Here is a 21,026-nt window from a genome sequence, read left to right as displayed (position 1 = left end):
GATACGAGCCCAGCGGTCGACAAGAGGACTAACTCTTGAAACAACCAGTTATAACGGAAGATAAACCCCGGCTAGCGGAACGGTGTCACCTCGAGTGTTAACTAAAGACCGTAGGATTCAGACGTAATACACTACTCAGCTAAACTTCTCGCTTATGATGGTTTCAGGCAACTGAATGTGCTGCTGGGTTCCAGTTGAGTCTCTCGTCAAAACCAAATTGGTATACAAATGAGTGCATTTTGCTAATTTCGCGCAATGAGGATTCAAGTAGAACATAAGGTTGATGGAAACTCAGGCACTGAGCCTTCATGGTGACCCCAAGAAAGGCGAAACCGGTCGTGGGCTGTCGAAGAGTTTTCAGCAACCTTATGAGTAAGATACTACGTCTATACCGTGCCAACTGAAACATGAGCCGGCCTGGTGCAGCACATTCAGTTGCTCAAAAACATCATAAACGAGAGATTCAGCTCGGTTCCAGGTGAGTCAACTATCAAGACCACATTGGTATGCAAATGAGTGTATTTCGCTAACTACCAGGTTCGATTTCAAACATTAATAGAACACCATCAGTCGGGTGGTCATCCGCTGGCCGAACGTGTAAGAACCAACGTGTAATCCAAGCTCCCATCACACAACTTACTCTACTGGGGATCAGATTTCGAGAACTTGAGTCCACAACTTCGTTCACAGCCGCTGTGGGGATCAACGTCTGTAGATGAGCATCCAAATGACCACATACAGTTTCAAGCTCCTCCAAATTTGTACAAAACTGTATAAGCCGAGGAAGCATACGCTCGGACTGTCGAATGCTACTGACCAGGACCACGTTCAAGCAGTCGATGAACAACGAGTTAGTCACTCGATTCACTGTATCCTCCAGCTCACTACAAGAGAGATCGACATGAGCACAAAATCGACCACACAAGTCGATATAATCCCGCACTGTTTTGTAAATGCGTGGGACCATCCAAGAGTAGCACAGCTGGCGGGGGTACGGTAAGGCGTCAAGCTCCGCGGTGAGTCCAGGTGGATAAAGATTCACCAGTTTGTTCATTTCATCAGAGTTCGCTATTTTTATGGGGGTGAAATCATCCTGGCTGAGAATTACTTCAAACCTAAAGGAAAAGAAAGTAGCCCGTTTACGCTGCACGATGACCGAACTGCTTAGAATATAGTTCAATGAAGGTGAAAATAAAGCTACCTGATAGCTGAAAGAACGTTGTGGATTCGTATGCAACGGCTGTCCGCATAATTCATGTCAAATCTAGGCAGCAGAGTAAATAGCGCAATTGAGAAGACACCACGTGAAAACAGCCTAGGCCGTGCAACATACAGCAGTAAGAGTATTGTCGGTGGGGTAGTTTCTCCTGAGAAGGAACTGACAAAAAGTGTACCTAAATTAATTGGAAAATAGAAGCTCAGCTGGCCGCAGGTATTCCATAGGGTATTTAACTTCTGCCAACGGAACGCTTCAGATTGTCAATAGCCCTGTATACATCCGACCGAGATACATGACGCATCAAAGGAGTGAAGTGAGATAAAGGTTGTAAGCCGTAAGTATCGTGGTCTACAGGTGATGGAGTCAAGAATTACACGTTCTAATTCAAGCCTTTGTGGCTTATTCACACCAGCATGACACAGGTAGTATCTTCCAACCTCATGGTCCGTGTGGATGGCTTTGTCGTTCATAGTCACTATGGCACACAAGGCATGTTAAACGTAAAGTGCAATGACAGGATCAAATCCTTCATGTACGGCTGTGTGGATGCGATAACGGGGATATCATTTGATTAGGCAGCGTTTACTTGTCACTCCATGTATAAGTGTCGTAGGACAGAGAAGATTTTCAATTCAAGGTGCAACCTTGTTAGAAAATCGATCAAATCGGAATACACCGTGGTGTATGTTGATTTGGTGGACAACAGATGTCATTGTCTCCCAACGAAGTAGGGAGAAACGTAACGATGATGCATTTATACCACAATGTACCACGCGAAAACCCCCGCGTCATCGAACATGTGTTTCATATGTTGGCGCTCACTAATGAACCAAGCAATCAAAAACTAACATCTACTTTCCTTTCATCCATGCATTTACGGCCAAAACGTATAAAAATAAATGTAAAAAAGAACGACACTGTCTTGCTCAAGCTGTGAAGTCACGTCCAGTTATGATATCCTGTGATTTGCCTTCCCGCCGTATTGACGATGACAGTTCACACTTTTCTAAACACCGGAATTTTACTTGTTTCGGATAATCGCAATCAACGACAATGAAACGAAGAGACACTTGGCTCGATGAATTGTCCGGAAATGTCATTCAACATTTTTTCGACCTGTATCAAATTGAAGCGGTTGATTCAAGAGTCCACACTACGTGGTACACACTGAAATTGATGATCGTAACGACGGAAAATTCATGTGTTTTACATAACAGTGCAGCAGTGATAGGCCTTTGGCCTAAAATCGTGTGATGTAGTATCATCATCATCACTGAGGATTTGGGGGGAGGGGGGTAGGTAGCTGCGCATTGGGAGCGGAGCTGATAAATTGGTGCATAAGTCCAGCACTGTCAGTGGGCTGTCAAGTGGGGGGGGGTGTATTGAAGGTAATAGCTTTGATGCACGAGCGCCATTGAGGGCGCGACTGGGCCATGTCTGACCATGTCGACTGGAAAATGGCCCGGAAACGAAGAAGCTCAAGTCCAGCTTACCTCAAGCTGAACCGTGGTACGACCAACCGTGGGAACGTTACGGGTAAAGTGTCCACAGGCATCTCGTGTTGGACCATAATAATAGTAATAATAATCACTAGCAAATCGTTCCTGTTTTGGACAAGGTAAAAAACCACGCCAAACACCTAATCAGAAGTATGTCTGTAAAGTGAAGAACATCCCACGACGGACAAACGTTTTCCTTTCGGAGTTCCATACATCACAGTGGTATGTGGTCAAATTGTGTTGAGTTATTTAGGCTGTTTGAAAGGCTGTCTAGGGTCGGGTCGTTACGCGTCAGTGGATCAATGCACGGTGTACGGACCACTGAGTCCGATCATAGGAGTTCAGAACCGTGCAGTGTTCGATGAGTTTGCCCCTGAAATATTGTTTCTCTCTGAAGGCATTACTGTATTATTAATGTCACACGTAAACAGATGCAGAGCAAATTCCAGGATTGCTATACAAGACAAATCATGTGATCAGTAGTGGTTCGTCAAGCAATGAAAGGGGTTGTAATTGTTATCAACTTTATCAAATTGGACATCGAGCAGAGAAAACAGAGGATCAACTGAGTGTCAGCTGACCATCATTGGCTGAGTTACCTGTCCGTAGTCACTTATTTATCGTTCGGTAGCTCACAGTCTGCCATTCAATGAGCTAATGTTAAGATCTTCCAGGATACCTTTTCTATTCATCACAAGTAGTCTCTCGTAGTTCCGTTAGTAGCGATTAAAATGCGTCGAGTAGAATTGATAGCTCACTATGTATAGAGTACATAGCAGTGGTTGTTGCTGATTTGATTACTGCCTCGAGACGAGCCGCCGTATCGCTGATTTGGTATTTCACATAGAAAAGTAGGGACTTCAACAAACAAGGTCGGGCAGGTGGGCCTTAAAAAACCAATGTGGGTAAATTCATCGAGGCGAGGTGTGCTTATGGCAACACATGTCTTCCGTCAGGCGCTCAGTCACAGTCTGGCATTCCAACTACCAAACTCAGTGGATACAAATCCACTTAGCTTGAGTCCCCTAACGAATAAACCCCTGATATGCAGTAAGGTCGCCTTATTTGTATCCCATAAACAGCCTGAAAGTCATGCTGATACTTCTCAACAAGGCTTAATGGGGGTCTCTGGGTCAGGGTAGCCCACAGATGGTGAGGACCGAGTGTGGCGATGAACTACGTGCTCGAAAATCCGTAGCTGGAGATCAGCTCGTTCTTCGTAGTTCAAATATCTCTCTGGTACCGAAAAAAATGATGGTTATGGGAAGATCATCTCCACAAAAATCCATGAAAAGTATCGAATTCACAACTATCAATCAGCTAGTTTTCCATCCACGGAGCACAGCGACGAATCAAGATAGGGGCATCGAGTTTGCTTCGAATTACCGGCAGCGAACATAACAGCAGAGTTGTTTCATTCCGAATTCGCGAAAAGCCACCATAAATTAAGACCTTAACTTAATGCACTACTCACAAGGTTACTGAAAACTCTTCAACAGCCTACGACCGGTTTCGCCCTCCATGGGGATCATCATGTAGGCGCAGTCCCCGAGTCCTACGTTCTACTTGAACCCAAATTGCACGAAATTAGCGAAATGCAACCACTTGCATGCCAATTTCGTTTTGACGGGCGATTCTACTGGAACCCCGCTGATTATCTCATTTAAGATATCCTTAAGCAATGGAATGTGCTGCACTAGGCCCCCTGATGCTTCACTTGTTGCGATACATTGTATAAACGTGATGCACTACTCATAAAGACATCATAATCGAGATATTCAGCTGTGTTCCAGGTGGGTCGAAAAAGAAAACAAACTGATATGCAAGTGAGTCTGTTTCGCTAAGGTCTCAACTGTTGAAACTGCTTGAACCAATCATTGGAATTCCTAATATTCCCACAAGATCATCTTGATGAAAAGTGAGCAGTATATGAGTGCGACAACTCAGTACACTAGAGATTGGGAGTAAACACAAACAATCAGGTGAACGGTGAACTAACTTTTACGCGGCATATTATCCGTTGTTAAAGATAATAGGAATCAGAACACAGTTTACACCTCATAGCTCTAACTGATATGGTTTTATTTCTGGTGAAGACGTGATGCCCATACAACTGGGGCGAAAATTGGTTTAAGTATGCCATGAAACCACGTGATGGACAATGAGCTGAGGTTGCGTTGCAGCATACCAAGAACCTAATTAGGCCCACAAAATGAATTGATCAGTGTGCTGAAGTTGGAAGGCTGAGTGGTGTGTGCATGTGAGTGGAGAGAGAAACGGTCAAAGAAAGTTGTATCGATCCGTTGTGGTGCGGCTACAAAGAGACGTCGAGTTGGATTAAATCATGCCAAATACGTTGATGAGGACACTGACAGTCTGAAATGCAGGTACTGTATCTACCCAGAAAAAATGTGTATGCATGTTAAAAAAAGACCGCCAGTCAGTATGTTTCCAAAGGCAAATAGTTGGCGAAACGCGTGTGACCACCCTGTTTTCCTCTGAATTCCCAGAATACAGTAGTAGTTGGGACGATAGAATATGCTTTTTCGTGATAAATGAATTCAGCTCCTTATTCGTTAAGCAGTATACCGTAAAACAGCGCCCACCTTTCGAGGACTGACTTTCCTCAGAAATAATGAGCTGCCCCCAATGTTAGTGCGCCAGGTCATCAGAAAACTGTATTGGAACAATGCAAAACAATCTTGAAAAAGACAATATTCAGTAGTCTTCTCCATATGGACCCAAATTCCAGTTGAGCTTAAACTCCCGGGACACTGGAAAGGCGATGCTTAACCGAACTTTTCTGTTTTTGAGCTGTGTGAGTTGTGTGCCAGCAAAGTGCTGATGAAACAAACATTTGGAGAATTTCCAGGCACTTTTGACCAGTGGTGCTTGCAACTGAGTCTTCACCTTCGACAGTAGGCTCCGTATTTCCGTAGACACTCTCAACAGCAACAAACCTGCGCCCGTTTCTCCACTGCTCTAACAAACAAACAGAATGAAAGAGAACAAGCACTAGTAAACCACCAACCCAGGTTATTCCACAGAATCACAACGTCTGGTCTCGTTCTGAAGTATAGTGGGAAGTTCTGGCTTGTATGAGGATTACCCGTTGGGTCAGGTGTGTGACTGGGAAACGATAGTGGGTTTACTGTTTCATCTCACTTGGCAGGATATCACACTGACGTGAGTGACAATTAAGTTAGGTTAATAGCCTAATGATGATAATGACTGACACTTTCGATATCGAAGCCTCTAGCTAAGCAGACAACAGATTGCCTTTTTGAGAGTGTTTCCTCAATCCGATGGTTATGGTATGCAACGCCCAGCAAGCGCAGCCAATCAATCCAAGGAGCGAGCCTGGTCACTCTTAATCAGTTTGATGAATTCATCACAATAGAATCAGGCCCTAGTCAGGGATCGATAGTGCGCGAATGCCTGAAAAGCCAAAACAAAGCAAGTCAAAGGTAAGGGGGAGGCATGTTTCAACGACCAGTCTGTTCGTTGTATGATATTTCGTTTGTAATCACAAATCCTTTAAAATCTTTGTATTGTAGCTAAATACTTATGTCGAACTTGTTTACCAATGAAAATAAACCACTAGAACTGCACTGGAGGCACACTAAACCTACAGTTGCAAATGTTAATGCGATTCAAATAGCTCGGCGATTCACTCACGTATACCAAGCTGCTGAAACGTATACAAGTTCGTCCATGTTCGGAAAGCATGGTCATCTTATGGTCATCTTAGGTGCCAGTCACGGATAGAAAGGTGTAATACCTATCTGGATCTGGAATTGTTAACAAGCGACTTGAATCACCATAGACTTGCCAAGCACTCAGTCCTCTGGATCAAGCAGTGCTGACGTTACCTCACGGAACTCATGTAAAGGTAGAGTGAAAACCTACTAATAGGGGTACAGATGCTGCAGGTTTTGACGTTTAGCCGATTACCTTTGAACCAGTCCAAGAACAAAACCGTGACAGGGACTTCGCTGTGTACAGACCTGGAAAAGTCCAAGAGGTCACAGTCCCATTGGTTTTGGGGCATTAAGGGCGATGCATGGCTCAACGTTTTGTCAACCAATGCCCAGGCACACTGAGGATGAAGAAACTCGTTGGACTGACTATCCCAACTTCCCAGTGCCAAGTCTACTGGCTTTTGACAACAGGATTTCAATTTTCCGAACGACTAGGAGACGACTACCACGCACAAAATTCCTGATCGTTTGAAGTATCACTAATTGTCCGTGGTGGCTAACTCAGTTTCACGGTGAATACCAACCAGCAAGTTGACAAATCAGACAAGAACTCACCTGATGTCTTCACGGCGTTACTTGATGCAGTTTAAGTGCGGCCACTTAACCTGGTCGAATCTTTATGGTAAATGTGAGACATTTGGTCTCACCACTTAAATTGAGGGCCACTCAAAATGGACAGTTCCCCTCATCAATCCAAAGACAGTGGATTCAATAAAGGGAAATCTGGGAACATGAATACAGTGGCTACTCAACTGGATCCTGACTGTGTACATATAGCGTAATGCAAACAGAGCACCTATAATCTTAAACATGTCTCGACTGTAACTTGAAGCAAACTGTCTGAGTTGGCCTGAAGTTGGTCTTGATAGCATCTAGAACCATTGTATGTGATTTCCCGCTTGTTACTACAGGAATCTTTAAAGCGCTTCGTTGAAATCGCCGCACCGTACATATCCAACTTCACCCTTGTTCAGGTGACGTCGTACAAACCGATGCCAGCCACTAAAAAGCACGCAATATCTCTCATGATAATCGACATCTTGATTGTCCAGTTCTAAGGTCATGACACTTCACTCATTTTTCCCGAAATTATTCTAAGCAGACTCGGATGGTACAGTGGCAGGTACACCGGAAATCAATTTGGTTCTGAAAGATTAATTACCTGTATTGTGCCATCACATATTTGCTTCCGGGTGAAAAGACTGCGGTGTATCGATCACGTTTCTGAATGGCGCCAACTGCGAGGTGGACAACTTATGGCTCGGCATGAAGAACAAACGGGTTACTGGGTGCAGTTTACCTTCCAGAATATGGTCCCCGTAACCCCCACTGCTCTTGGCTTGAGGCACTGGAAGAAATGGCGGTTGATGGGTGGTGGCTTTCTTACTGCCAGGTTCTTTCCGGATTGTCTGATTGAGCGTTTGGAAGTGTAGGTAACTCAGAATGCTTGCGACAACACATCAACAGGTCCCTCCCTCACCCACTCTTTTCTTTTCACTTTAGGGTTTTGAGTATAAGTAAATAAACTTTGTGGTTGTACGGCAATGAGGCCCCGTGTCATCAGGGATTTTGCTATCTCTGATAATGTTGTATCTGAAAAAAATCCTCTGGCTGTAACACCCTTCCGGCACCTAGCTGTCAGGCCAACCAAAGGAACCACGAAGGATGAGATACTGCTAGGTTGGCCGAGCCTAGACAGAAGTCGAGATGCAGAGGTCGGATTCGAAACAAGGACCATCCGGTCAGTAAGTTCGCGCTCTAACCAGTTGAGCCGTCTCGTCCGATATTGTATCTGCCACGAAATTAATGGTAAGCGGAATCAGTGGGGTCCTTTAGAATTCCCATGCAGAATTTTGTGGCAGATTCGGAAGAGGAAATTACAGTGTACACAACAGGCGACTATTGAAGAAGTGTCTTGAAAGGACAGCGTATTTCTGGTTCGTGTCTCCAAGGCTCTAGCCAAAACATGTTAACCACTGTCCATCAGGGAGTGAATACTGAAATGCGTAAATTTAAGAAGTGTGAGGGCGAAAAATAAGGAGTTTGAGTTCGTTCTACATCTGCAGCAGCTCATTAGTTGTTTGAGGGCAAAGAATACCCAGCTCCTCGGCAAAAGTTGGAGGGTTTTTCTAGAGGGTCCAACCCGAAACCCTTGGCTTGGGCAACCTGGCAGTATCCCAGCCCTCGTGCTTCCTTCGGGTGGCATGGCAGCTAGGCACCGAAAGGGTGCTACAGCTGAACGCTTTCTTTCTTTCTGGTTTAAGAACCAGATTAATGAAACAAAACACCAAAATAAAACGAAGGTCGCAGTTCACTGGAAATCGGTGATCACAGAGATCGTTCATACGCTTTTTGGATGAGAGGGAGCCATCTAGGATACCTTACGACTGCGTAACCTGGTAAGTTAAAAATTGCTCGTCCAATCGAGGGGATAACGAGGAACCTCATTAGCCATTCGGCTGAATTGCTGAGAGGACGGTTGCAGTCTACTGAAATGCACTATTTCAAGAGCAGCGGTAGCGAGCCACCTGGAAAGTCCAACACGACCGAGCTCTTCCAACGTCTTCTACTAGTCTGGCGTAAGTAACAGATATTTTGGGAGCACTTCGGAAGGAGTAGGGGGTCAGCCTACAGGATACTTGTAGTAGTCACTCCCAAATGTACTGGGACATCCTTGTTAATCCACAAGAGCATTTGGGTGTGACATTGTAAAATGAGCAATGACCGGACATAGGTATGCATTTCCAATGACAGTGAGTTTCCCTGGGAGACAAAGTTAACATTCATGTAGTGTGAACTAAGGTCAAAAGCTCATCTGATTCGTTAAGTTTCACTGCTTAGTACCTTGAGAAATAGCAATAAAGGAGATCCCAAAACGGAAATACTGTCTCTCAGATGGATGATTCCGGTGAATTAGGTCAATCACCACCAAGGATAAACCCTAATAACAGGATGACTAACTGCCATCCATGGCTGGAATGGAAGAGACGCCTTCTAGTGAAACATCCATCCACAGCTCTATCAGCAATACAGGAGTGCAGCTTCATATCGTAAACCTTAACACGCATTTGAATATCGCAGTCCACGTCAAAACGTCCAACAGTAGAATTCGATGCATATCAGTATTATTAAAATTACTGGGGTTGATTCGGGTAAATGGTTGGGATTTCAGCACCATGAAGCAAACAGAGTAGTGGAAATATAGAGCGCCCAGTGTCGAGAGAATTCTGGTTACCATTTATAGTTTGGTGTGGGTTGATGAGTGACAACCCTGCTCAGCTTGTGAAAAAGCTGGTCAACAGATGACGGGCATGTCAATCGAACGCACGGTCACCACAAACAGAATAACGTGGATCGACCGAAACGATGTAATGGAGAACCGGACCATTATACCGGAGCCATAAGTACCAATTCATCAGCTCTAACTACAATCCATTTGACTGCAACAAGCATGAAAGGTGCTCCTCGTTTGGTTCCAAGGGATATTTTCATCCTTGTATGATACCAATACGAAAACTCACTTTTCTCGCCACTGACCCGCCAAAAGTCGGTGATACTTTCGCTGGATCCATGCAATCATTTCCGAAAGACCGGCTGCGGGGAAGCCCAAACTAGTCATGGTCCGGATGAACAAGGTTGAATAGTCTTTCAACCGTATAAGCTCGTCCGCCGACTCACATGCATCCGAGTTTAGTCGGGCGAATTCAACCAATCTCTCCGTGGTGGCGCCCCACAACTCATCTAAATATGTCTGGAATGATGTGGACGAACCGGGCACTGTATGGCGCAGATAGTCATCGATGAAGAAAAATCCACATATACCACCGAAGAATTCAGCGTACTTGCGGAGGTTTGTCTAAAAAGCAGACATATCGGTTGATCTACTAGAAAGCAACTATTTGGACAACAGTGTCACAGGCTATCGTCGTTCGATAGGTTTCTCACCTGTTGGTTCATAGTCAGACTGAGACTAAGTTGACATTGTTTTCGACGTTGGGCGCAATAATACCGTTCAAATTCGGGGCGTTCGTTCAACATCGTATGTATGTGGAGACAGCGATAGACGGGGCCGAAATCAACCAGATCCTCCATCCTTAGATGCGCTGGTATGCATTTGGATGAGGTTGTGGAACCCGTAACTGTCCCATCCTCATCGTAACAATCCGCTGCAACCAAGCGAAGTTCATCAAGCTCTTTCTCCAAGACAACTGCTGCAGCATCACCGCCTAGATAGAAATAGAAACAGACTAAATAAGTAAACATTCAGTGATTATGAAGCATGGCAGTATGTTGATGACTGAGATGGAATAAATACTGAAACCTGGTGTCCAAACATCCACATCAGGCCAACAATCTCCGTATAAATGTCAAAAACGCCATGAATAACTGTCTGAAGCTATCTTACAGCATATCCAGTCAAACCCCGATAAGGTCAAGGATATGAACTGCTGATGAGCTCTAATAAAAGCAAAACTCGAGTCCAACGCGTCTCCTAAAATGACGGCGCCAGGATGACAGGACGATTGTTTGAACGAGGGTAATGTGAGTGTGCATTCTACAAATTCTGGGGGCGAGATGGACCAAGTGGTTACAGCGCGAATTTACTGGCCGGAAGGTCCGTGATTCGGACCCGACCTCTGCCTCTCGACTTCCCCTGTCTGGGCTTAGACACCCTGGCAGATTCCCAGCCCTCGTGTCTCATTCGTGTGGCATTCCAGCTAAGCACCGGAAAGGTGCTACAGCTGGACGATTTTGCTACAAAATCTGCAACCACCAACCACTAGAAAATATAAGAGGGCTACAAGGGTTTCATTCGCAAGGGTGAGTCCTAGGTCAAAATCACCTTTTATTTACTCAAAAGCTTTGAGTATATACAAAATAGATAGAAAAGACGGCTTTTTGGTAGCGAATGACTGTACACTCCCAGCACATAACGAAGTCGCCCTAGTTTATGATGTTAAATACATATTCTAACTAGATCCTTCGATACGTAGTTTTTAGTTGTTTTGTCGCGGATACGTTAATACCACCCTACATAAGCTATGATAGGATGGATAAGTTCGAATTCCTCTGTTCGTGGAAGTCATGGTTCACGCGGCTCAGAATAAAACAACATTGCAGCTTGTCGAGACCCTTAAGTCCTATTGATATGCAGGTTTCTTTCAGAGGTATTGTTTCTGAGGGTAATAATAAACGGTTTCGACAGAGTAATTCACCTCAACTAATTGGACGAAAGTGGACACATAATGAACAGCTTAAGGGAATAATATGAAGTCTTCTCCCGATAGTATTGAGTCAACAGTTCAGATGAGCGCTTGAAACGAAGATTTACGTTACGGCTAGAAAAACTGTACATCTGTTTGTGTTTCAGTCTTACGGATTTGGACACGCCGAACCATGACACATATAGCTACGTATATATACGCATGTATTAGGTGGCCAGACACAAAAGTACACTAAACGGATTTAGAAAGCGAAAGAATGAACAAACAACGAACTGTTTTGTTTCGAACGTCCGGACCCCGTGAGCGAGTCAAGAGTTTGACTTTCAGGATCATTCATCTTTGAAGACTCTTTGGATCCGCCGCCTATGGAACCTAGAAGCTCCTCACTGTCCATGCCTGAAATATCAGCGCTTTCCTTCATTGCTATTGCACCCAGTCGAACAGAATGTTTCCGTATGTGCTCAAGAAAATCGGTCAGCTGGGCGAGACTGGCATTCTGTTAAAAAATGAAAATACACTGAATTGGAGGGTAGCCAGTGTGCACAAAATTTAGGTAAAATTTGAAAAGGTAAGCATGTGAAGCAAGTGAAAACCAATGAGACTTTAAATAGTACTAGTCAAGATAGATAAGTGGGTTCATTCGGAAGAGTGCACCGTAATCCCACGGCTTTGGTTGTCTTAACGGAATGTAGTCCGTAAAACGGAGCCGAGAGAAGCCGAAAATAACACGAAACCTGCAAAAGTTCTGAGGCATAAAAACACGACAAAATTCGACTTGAATCCATAAAACGGCCAATTTTGTCACCCACGAGACTGGTAAACTGAACACCATACTGTGCAGAATTATAACAAGAACAACACGGAAACTTGTCATTACAAAGCCAAAAGCATGGCACACAAATATTGTACTCCACAAAGATCACTTGCAGCCAACTCTGACTTTGTTGGGAGCAGTTGTTCCAAGCACAAAAACCTGAATGGCGATTCCGATAGGATTCAAACCGAAATAGTGCATCGTCCCATGTAAGATACACAGTGTGGGGGGAGGATAAAAACTGCTCCGGATAGTAATTCTAGACATTTAAGGTGCTCGGGAACAGGTTAGCCAAAACTCATGTTCAAACAGCAAATGACTTGTCTAAGTATTGGGTGGAGAACACGAGAAGTCAGAGTCACAACAGTTACACAACCGTTTCTCGGAGACTGAGGCTGCTATAGAGACGGGAGATCGGAAAAGATGGGCACATACAAAGCTAGTCAGCTGGGTTGAATTCAGCGGTGAATTAGACTTTAGACTGGATTGGTGCACCACTACGCCTAAAAAACGGGTGGAGCTGGTCTAGTTTCTCTGGGAGGATAAACTAGACTGTAGCAGAAGCCAAAAGATAAACTGGAAAAAATTTTGCAATAATGGTTGACCGACAAATAATGCAAGCATAGACATGAGAAGGGATACTCTGAAAAAAGGTGTACGTACCTTTATCTCAGCCCGCATAATCGGGATTCGGTAACTCATAACCTCAGAAAAGGCATACGAACGAACACGGTCGAGTTGATTACGTTCAAGATCCTCAAGCGTGCGTAATGCATTATGAAACCGACCCTCAGAGATGCTTTGCTCCACTCGAGAGTACTGTTCCAAGATTGGCAAAGTCAACTGGAGAGCTTCGATGCACTGTTCAATGATTTCCAAAGTCACTTTGCAGTTTGAGAGCGCCGAGCATGAAGAGTTATACTGTTCGGTGTAAAAAAGGGATGTCATATGGGTATCTAGATGTGCGCTAATGCAAACACAAAGGAAACAAATGAGAACTGTCTGTGGTGGATTGTCGTAGTAAATCCGCTTACAAAGGCACAGTCTTGCTAGCTCTGGCTCACTGATAGTGACAAGGCAAAACTATCCCTTTTCAACTTTGTCAGCGAGTAGCCAGACGCAAGTTCTCTGGTACACAATACTGACTGCATACAAATAGAGCGAATACAAAAATACAGCCTAAAATTAAGCAGTTTCCAGGATAGACTATTTCCATCAACTCAGCAGGCTGTCAGACATAGTTCAGCAAATAGTGGGGAAACTTGTTCTTCATTCATGTCTTGTCATTTACACAAAGCTAAATTGTCCAGAATGAGTAGAATAAAGGATAAAAGATAGCATCCAATATATTCTATGCGCTCAACATAGCGCAGTAGTTAAAGTGCGAACTAACTGACCGAAAGGTCCCTGGTTCGCCCCCGACCTCTGCATCTCGACCGTTCTTGTCTAGGCTTGGCCAACCTGGAAATATCTCGGTCCTCGTGCTTCCGTCGGGTGGCACGGAAGATGTGTAACGAATCTTACAGATAAGCGACGACATCGTTTATGCACCTGAATGCATATTTAACAAGCAATCGCATGTGAAGTGATTGGGTGACTGTCTGGAAGCGAAGGAAGCCAAAATCTCCACTATTAGTCTCAATCATCTTTTGGTACTGAACACGTTTTTACTTCAACGGAAGTCCCATGTTTTAACCGTTTTTAAGCAAGGACCTCGCTCTGACCTCAACAATTACCGGTCCATCTCCAGTACAGTCAACAACTAGAATCACGTTCGACCAAACTGTTCACAATGGAGACCGCTATTTTTGGATGACCACTGCTTTGCTTTTAGGTGTCACGGTTCCTCAATTGACATATATCGACTTACCTATCCCATTTTTATTTCTCAGTGAAAACCATTGGTAAAACTAATAAGGTTGTACTCGATATTTCGAAGACGCTTCGAATCAGGTGCGCAGACATTCTGGCCATATACATGGGTTTCATTCATGCTTGATAACTCGCACCGTCGGTCGCTCACCACGAATCGGGGCTGTTGTTTTGCACCTTCCGAAAATCAGCGCTTGAGTTCCTCACAGATTCGTGCCCCACAACCTTTATTTCTTATATGCGTGAACGACGAGTATCAGCCCTTACTACGTCTCCCCTTGTCACTCCGAGCGCTACCTACAACATCACTGTGTAGGATACCGACGTTGCCACCATCCGAAAGCGTTCAACTGTAGCACCCTTCCGGTGCCTAGCTGCCATGCCACCCGAAGGAAGCGCGAGGGCTGAGATACTGCCAGGTTGCCCAAGCCTAGACAGGAGAAAACGAGAGGCGGAGGTCGGATTCGAACCACGGACCTTCCGGTCGGCAAATTGGCGCTCTAACCACTTGGCCCATCTCACCATCTCGCCACCATCCGCAACAAAGGTTACTTGAAGACAGCACAGTTCAACCCTTCCAAGTCCATACGTGCCTCCGTATACTTTCGCTATCATTTCACATTTATTTCCCTTTACATCTTTGGCCTGACACTTCCGGGAATGCTATGTACTGTTTTGGCCAACCAAAACCTCCAAACGAAATCAGGAGCACTTGGGTGAACGAAAACGACACAAGTACTCAAATCAGGATAACAATAGTTCCAGAGCCTACGGTGGGTAATACTCAGTAACAAATTCTGAGTGGACGGGACATCCGAATATGAACCAGTTTTCCAGGCCACTCCCCACTTCTGAGACTAATGTCGAGTTTCACGCAGAATTTTGCCTGTGTTGATAACACTCTTTAAAAAATCATAATGCACTTCGATTTCACGTCATTCTAATATCATTACGAATAAACGACCACTACGAATTTCTTCCGTTTTTCTGAGCTCTGATCACCCATATAAGTCACGTTGACACAGTAAAGGATAGTGAGCACTGATCGACAGAGGAAGGCGTAACAGCAAACATTAGTATCATGGTGCCACGTGGGCAGCTAAAAAATCTCTGAATGGTAGTACGTTATGCGTTCATATGGATTCACAAACGTAGCTTGCAGATAATGGTTATAAGCCTGGTAGGATCAACAGTAGGGGTGAAGTATCACAATGCAGCCGTCAATACCTTTCGTATCTAGTTCGATCAGCAGATCAAAGTAATGTGGAGCAATCCAAAAGGACTCATGGGTTTCAGGAACGGCTAAATAATACACGAGTGAGCGTATCAGACTTATCGAATCTCTCCTAGAATTCTCTGCAAAAGAAAGCGATCTCCATAAATCCCATTGTTTTCTAAGTTTGCTGACTACAATGGAGAATAGTTAGCGTCCAATGAATATGGCTGATGATAACCTAGTAGATGGCCGTTTCGAAGTACCATCTCAACCAGACTGAATACTAAGGACAACAATCGCTGCTAGAATGAAACAATCCCCTAACACAGGGCGAACTAAATTGTTCCATAACCACAGATAACGGCGTAACATTGGTTAACACTGATGGTTTAGTAGGTCAAACCTCGTCACTTCAAGTCACTACTTGTCTCTGAAACTCTCCTGTTCACGTGGGAATATCCTAAACAAAGATGCAGTCAAATAAGATCACGCATGACAATATACCTAACCAGTAAGTTCGGGACTGTGAGAAATTCAGGCATTACCAGGGAACGGTTGGGATAGCGTGATTATAGAAACCAGATAACCAAACAGCGCAAAGACGACTGTTTACTGGGATCCAGTCCAGTAAGGCGCTTTTAGCTTTGAGGCTGAGTGCAACTCCCACACCGTAGATACCACAAGCCATTGTGTCAGGATCACCGGATGCCCGAAGAGTGAAATGTGCAACATCTGGGATCGTCTTAAGCGGCTTGAGGAGCATGACAGAAGTGAGGTCTTGTACGCGTGTTTTGGAGACACAACATACATCGACAGACAGGGAAAGCTACAAATGACGGGAGTTGTCAAAAAATACCCTGATTTCCCGATTCGGAAGGCGAATTGGTCCTTCGGCAGTCTACCACGACTTATGCAGCTTCCCAGATAGACCAACTTATCTATCACACCAATCGATCCACCTCCAAGCATGAGGTTTTGGTTCATTCCCAACAAGTTTTGCAGGAGCACCGAAACGTACAGCGGAATGATTTAGGCTATTTGGAACAGTTTGCACTTTTAAAGGGTCACATTCAAGAAAAGTAATACCATCGGCGTACTGAATGTCTGTCAGCGAACGCCACGGAAGTGTTTTGATGCTCAAGGTGTAAGAGGTAGGCAAAGAGCGAACGAAAGGGCGACGGGGGACTGCCTTGTCTGACACAATTGGATGCGGTGGACTCAGGACGAGTCCACGAAATGAGGCATATAGAGAATTGAGAGGGGGAATCCTTCATCGCCAGAGACCGCCACAGTACGACTTTAACTCTAGGCCGCCTCGTAATATGATTTCCATCAGCAAGGGGACCAGCTACTCATCGGGATTTCATCGTCATCGTCATCACCATCATCATGGAAAGTACATCAGTGTTCAGCCCTAATGCTTCACTTCCGTACAATTCATAGTTGTAGATGGGCTGGGATACTGTCAGGGCGCCCACATCGAGACAGGAGAACGATGAAGGTCCTCAACCAAAGCATTTGGCTCAAAAGCCTGACCACAAGGCAGCAGTGCTTGGCTGGAAATGCAAGTACATTACCATTTTCAGGGAGCACGTCGCCACACAAGCTCCAACCCCCAAAACGGAGGGCCAGGAGACTGTGTTCGTCAGACTTCCAACCAATGAAAGACTCTACGAGTGTTGCGCGGACACCCACTCCCAGTATAGCTCAGCGGGTCGCCGAGATACATCATCATCATCGACAGCATCACATCAGTGTTCAACACCGATGCTTTACTGCCGTACGAGATACACAAACCGTCGCATCAAGGTAAGGCCCAGCCTACTCATGGTGGACATCGGTCTTTGACTTTTCTGACATGGTTGAACCCTGAGGAACTGTCGTTCCAGTCAACGTATTCTGCAAGACCGTTGCATCACAGAAGCTCGACCACCACCAAGTGAGAGCTTTAGGTTGACAGTAGGCCATGAATCCTAGGGTTACGTAAGCACTTGATCCGACTTGGTCATTCACGGACGATTCGCCTGGTGATTCAGCTTCTGGCTGAGTTTTCAATCAACACTGTTTCAAGTACGGTCGTTACGCACGGACCGAATTCTACGGGAATTGAGCCACCATTAGGGATTGTGGTTCACTATCTATAGACCTCGCCTAGGATGTAAGAAGGATGTTTGTGGGTTGCAGCATACTCAGCAATACCCAACTTCTCCAAGAAAATGAAATATTTCCAAAAGAATCGAATTTAAAAAAACACACTGCACATGTTGTCTAAGACTCTGTTCATCCTCCGCTCTGACGCAAAACAACATGTTGTGGTGCGATAGGGTTTTCTTCGACAGCATGCGAAAGGCAACTTCAGAGCCTTGTAGACATTACAAAAGAGGACCTGCAACTACAGAACGGCGTATCAAAATGCCGTCAGGTACATAGAGATCAGATCAGATCGTTCAGCTGCAGCACCCCTTCGGTGCCTAACCACCATACAACCAGAAGCACGAGGGATGGGATAATGTCAGGTTGCCCATAGAGACACATAGACTCCTTCCGCTGAATATCACTGGCCTGACATCAAACTCGCCGGCCTTAACGATATATGGCGAGAGCTTCAAATCAACACACCACTTTGGTTCAGTCAGCGAACAGAAATAAGCGCCCCCGGTGTTCATCAGATACGTAAAAAAAACAGAACACTCCGAGCGTGAGACAAAGACACTGAAAAAAGGACGCATGAAATTGAACCTGAGTAGTTTTTAACTGGGCACTATTATTAAGCACAGGAAAATAGAGCAGTGGCAGTGTGGAGTAAAACTAACTAGGGGTGTATTTATTCTATTCAAAAATTATCAAATTTACCAACGCCGCTCGTTTTGCCCCGAGCCTTTATCAATGGTTAAAAGAATGGCTGCAGACTACTTTCGCACGGTAATTATGAACGACGTTAACGGTGAAAAACAATACAACACATTGTGACGCCGTGTGACAATCAGCAATCACGCGACAGGTTAAGACTTACTGCGTCCACTGCCGCCTCTAGTTTGGTATTCAAGGCCTGGATGTCACTCTGCATTGTTGATGAATCATTCTGTATGCTCAATAAATCTCTAGTTGCTTCCGCGAACCCCTGGTAATGATGGGCGCACATCTTTTCGATTTCGATGTTCCTTTCATTAGCACGTTCATCGAGGGCCGATATAAAGGACGCCACCAACTCCCCTGTTGGACCGCCAACCCCGGCCTTGTAGGCTGCAACTTCGTGTTCGCGCAATTTTCGGATGACATTTGCAATTGAACCGCTACTGCCAGATTCAATTTCACCCAAAAGTAAGGTAAAGTCCAGCGGACCAGGATTCGGCGAATTCATGCCGGGCAGTTGTGTTTGTCAAAGTAAAATATATACAGCTCCTTTAACAGAGAAGGAGCATGTCGCTAGAAAAAACTCAGGCCAGAGAAATCGTGACAGACTGGTGCACTCAGCAAACGGCGCACCACACGAACACATGTGTTTGGATAGCTGATCGTTCATTGGCCATTGGAGCAATATGACCTTCACGGATCCACGGATTGATACACAGGATCGCGGCTTTTTCCCAGTTTCCCCGGTTGGTTTTGTACTTGTCGTTCAGCGGCTGTCGTTCACCTGAAAGGCACAGATGAAAAAGGGTGTATTAACGCTCTTTACTTCTTCAGCGCGGGGCAGTATGCTGGCCAGCGCGAGGTCTCACATAAATAGGTGTCTAATAATGCTTTGAACTGGGTTCTAGAAGTAGCTTGGACAACCGAAGAAGGAAGGTTATTCGACGCAGTTACCACCCGAAATGAGAAAAATGCCTGATGAATGTGTGCACTCTAACCTTGAAAATTTTCTCGCCATCTCTCCGGTGTGTGTTTGCTGGGTCAACGGTAAAAAATTTGTTTGCCAAACCTTGTTCAAACAGGGCATAAGTAAGAGATGACAATGTTCCGGTGGAAAGAGGCCAAGCGATGTAAGACGCGTTCCGTAGTCCACGAATATGAGGCCGGTAACCATACTCGTAGTGGCTCACTGGACACGCTCAACGAGGGTTACGTCTTTCGTGCGCCCTGAGTAGACAACTTGGATGGTATTTTCAAGGAGCGGTCTGACTTAGGTCCCATGGAGTATTTGGAAGTCCATGCGAGTAATGTGGAAGAAGGTGCGCCGAATTAATCGTAGAATGACGAACGCCTTTTGGACCGATTTTTCGTGGTGCAGTGGGAGGGACATGTTTGAAAAGATCTAGACACCCAACTACATTTTGGCGTCCATCCCGATGATGTATTATGGTAGTTCTCACTGTGCATGAAAAAGACATTCGCTGTGCCTCCTCCAAATGACATATGGACACACTTTTCGCCATTCGGGGGAAGGTGCCAATCCAACGGCCACTGCTTTGCAGCGTCTGCATCCATTTGGATGGCGCTGGCATTGGAACTCCAGAATTTCAAGTCATCCGCAAAAAGTAGACATGGAGTTGCAAGAGCATCTATAAGGTCGCTGACGAATCAGAAACAGTAATGGTCCCAAAACGGAGCCTTGAGAAACGCCAATGGAGACCGGCGCTGGAGGACAGTACATCGAGTTTATTTTCACTCGGAATGATCTGTCTGATAGGAACGCCTCGAATCAGTGTGGGATTTCCCCCTGAATCCCGTAAGACTGCAGATTGTGGAGCAGCAGGATATGTTGGACCCGATGGAATGCCTCTGTTAAGTCCGAAAATTTGACATCCGATATGAGTCCCTCGTCCTTGGCTTGGGTTAGGCTGTCCATAAACACGAGCATGTTGTCACGCAAGAACAGTTTGGGAAAAATCCGTGTGGAGTTGGAGATATCAAGTTGTTGGAAGCAAGGTGATCTAGGATGGCTCGATTCAGAATGCTTTCCATCATCAACACCAGGCAGAAATGATTTGCCAGCGTAGATGACGTTGACTTCAGGACCCTTGGATGGACCTTGTTGGGACCCTACGCATAGAATGGGTTGATCCTGTGCAAAAGTTGAAGAATGCCCTCAACTGTGAAGATCATTCGTAGTTACGCCTTGACAAGACCAGACGTGACGAGGATATCTGGGCTGATATAGCCCTGCATAGTGTTCCCTGTGAACTTCAGATACCACTGTTGGGTCACTTGTGAGTTCCCAGTTCCTGTCCACATGGAGAACCCGGATGGCTTGTTCCTGCTTGCATTTGAAAAGATTTCTATTTTTTCTGGCTGGGTCCAGAATGGTGGCTTGTTTTCGTATGTTCCATTGGCATATTTCTGATTTACGGTGTTTCTGCATTTTTGAAATACTAGCTCATTTTCTGTGTCTCATGTAGTCAAACTTTTGAAAAATAATAGAGACCCGTTTTCCAGAGGATGCCAGATCCTTTGAGTTAGCTTGTGGCTCTTCCGACTGC

General features: G+C 45.1%; 1 protein-coding gene across 1 annotated transcript in view; it reads right to left on the bottom strand.

Annotated features, from left to right (window-relative positions):
* T265_12442 (hypothetical protein) overlaps positions 1-21,026 on the bottom strand; it is a gene marked incomplete at both ends in the record, with an annotated part of 54,954 nt that overhangs the window by 7,702 nt on the left and 26,226 nt on the right. Inside the window, 8 exons of the mRNA XM_009163858.1 lie at positions 641-1,115; positions 1,202-1,264; positions 10,001-10,335; positions 10,425-10,705; positions 11,978-12,200; positions 13,182-13,485; positions 16,152-16,432; positions 18,620-18,899. Coding sequence (XP_009162122.1) covers positions 641-1,115; positions 1,202-1,264; positions 10,001-10,335; positions 10,425-10,705; positions 11,978-12,200; positions 13,182-13,485; positions 16,152-16,432; positions 18,620-18,899 — 2,242 coding nt within the window. The remainder of the gene's footprint in view (positions 1-640; positions 1,116-1,201; positions 1,265-10,000; positions 10,336-10,424; positions 10,706-11,977; positions 12,201-13,181; positions 13,486-16,151; positions 16,433-18,619; positions 18,900-21,026) is intronic.

The sequence above is a fragment of the Opisthorchis viverrini genome (assembly GCF_000715545.1).
Source record: "Opisthorchis viverrini unplaced genomic scaffold opera_v5_1, whole genome shotgun sequence".
NCBI lineage: Eukaryota > Metazoa > Platyhelminthes > Trematoda > Opisthorchiida > Opisthorchiidae > Opisthorchis > Opisthorchis viverrini.
Note: the sequence above shows the minus strand (reverse complement) of the source record. Positions and strands in the feature narration are given on the sequence as shown.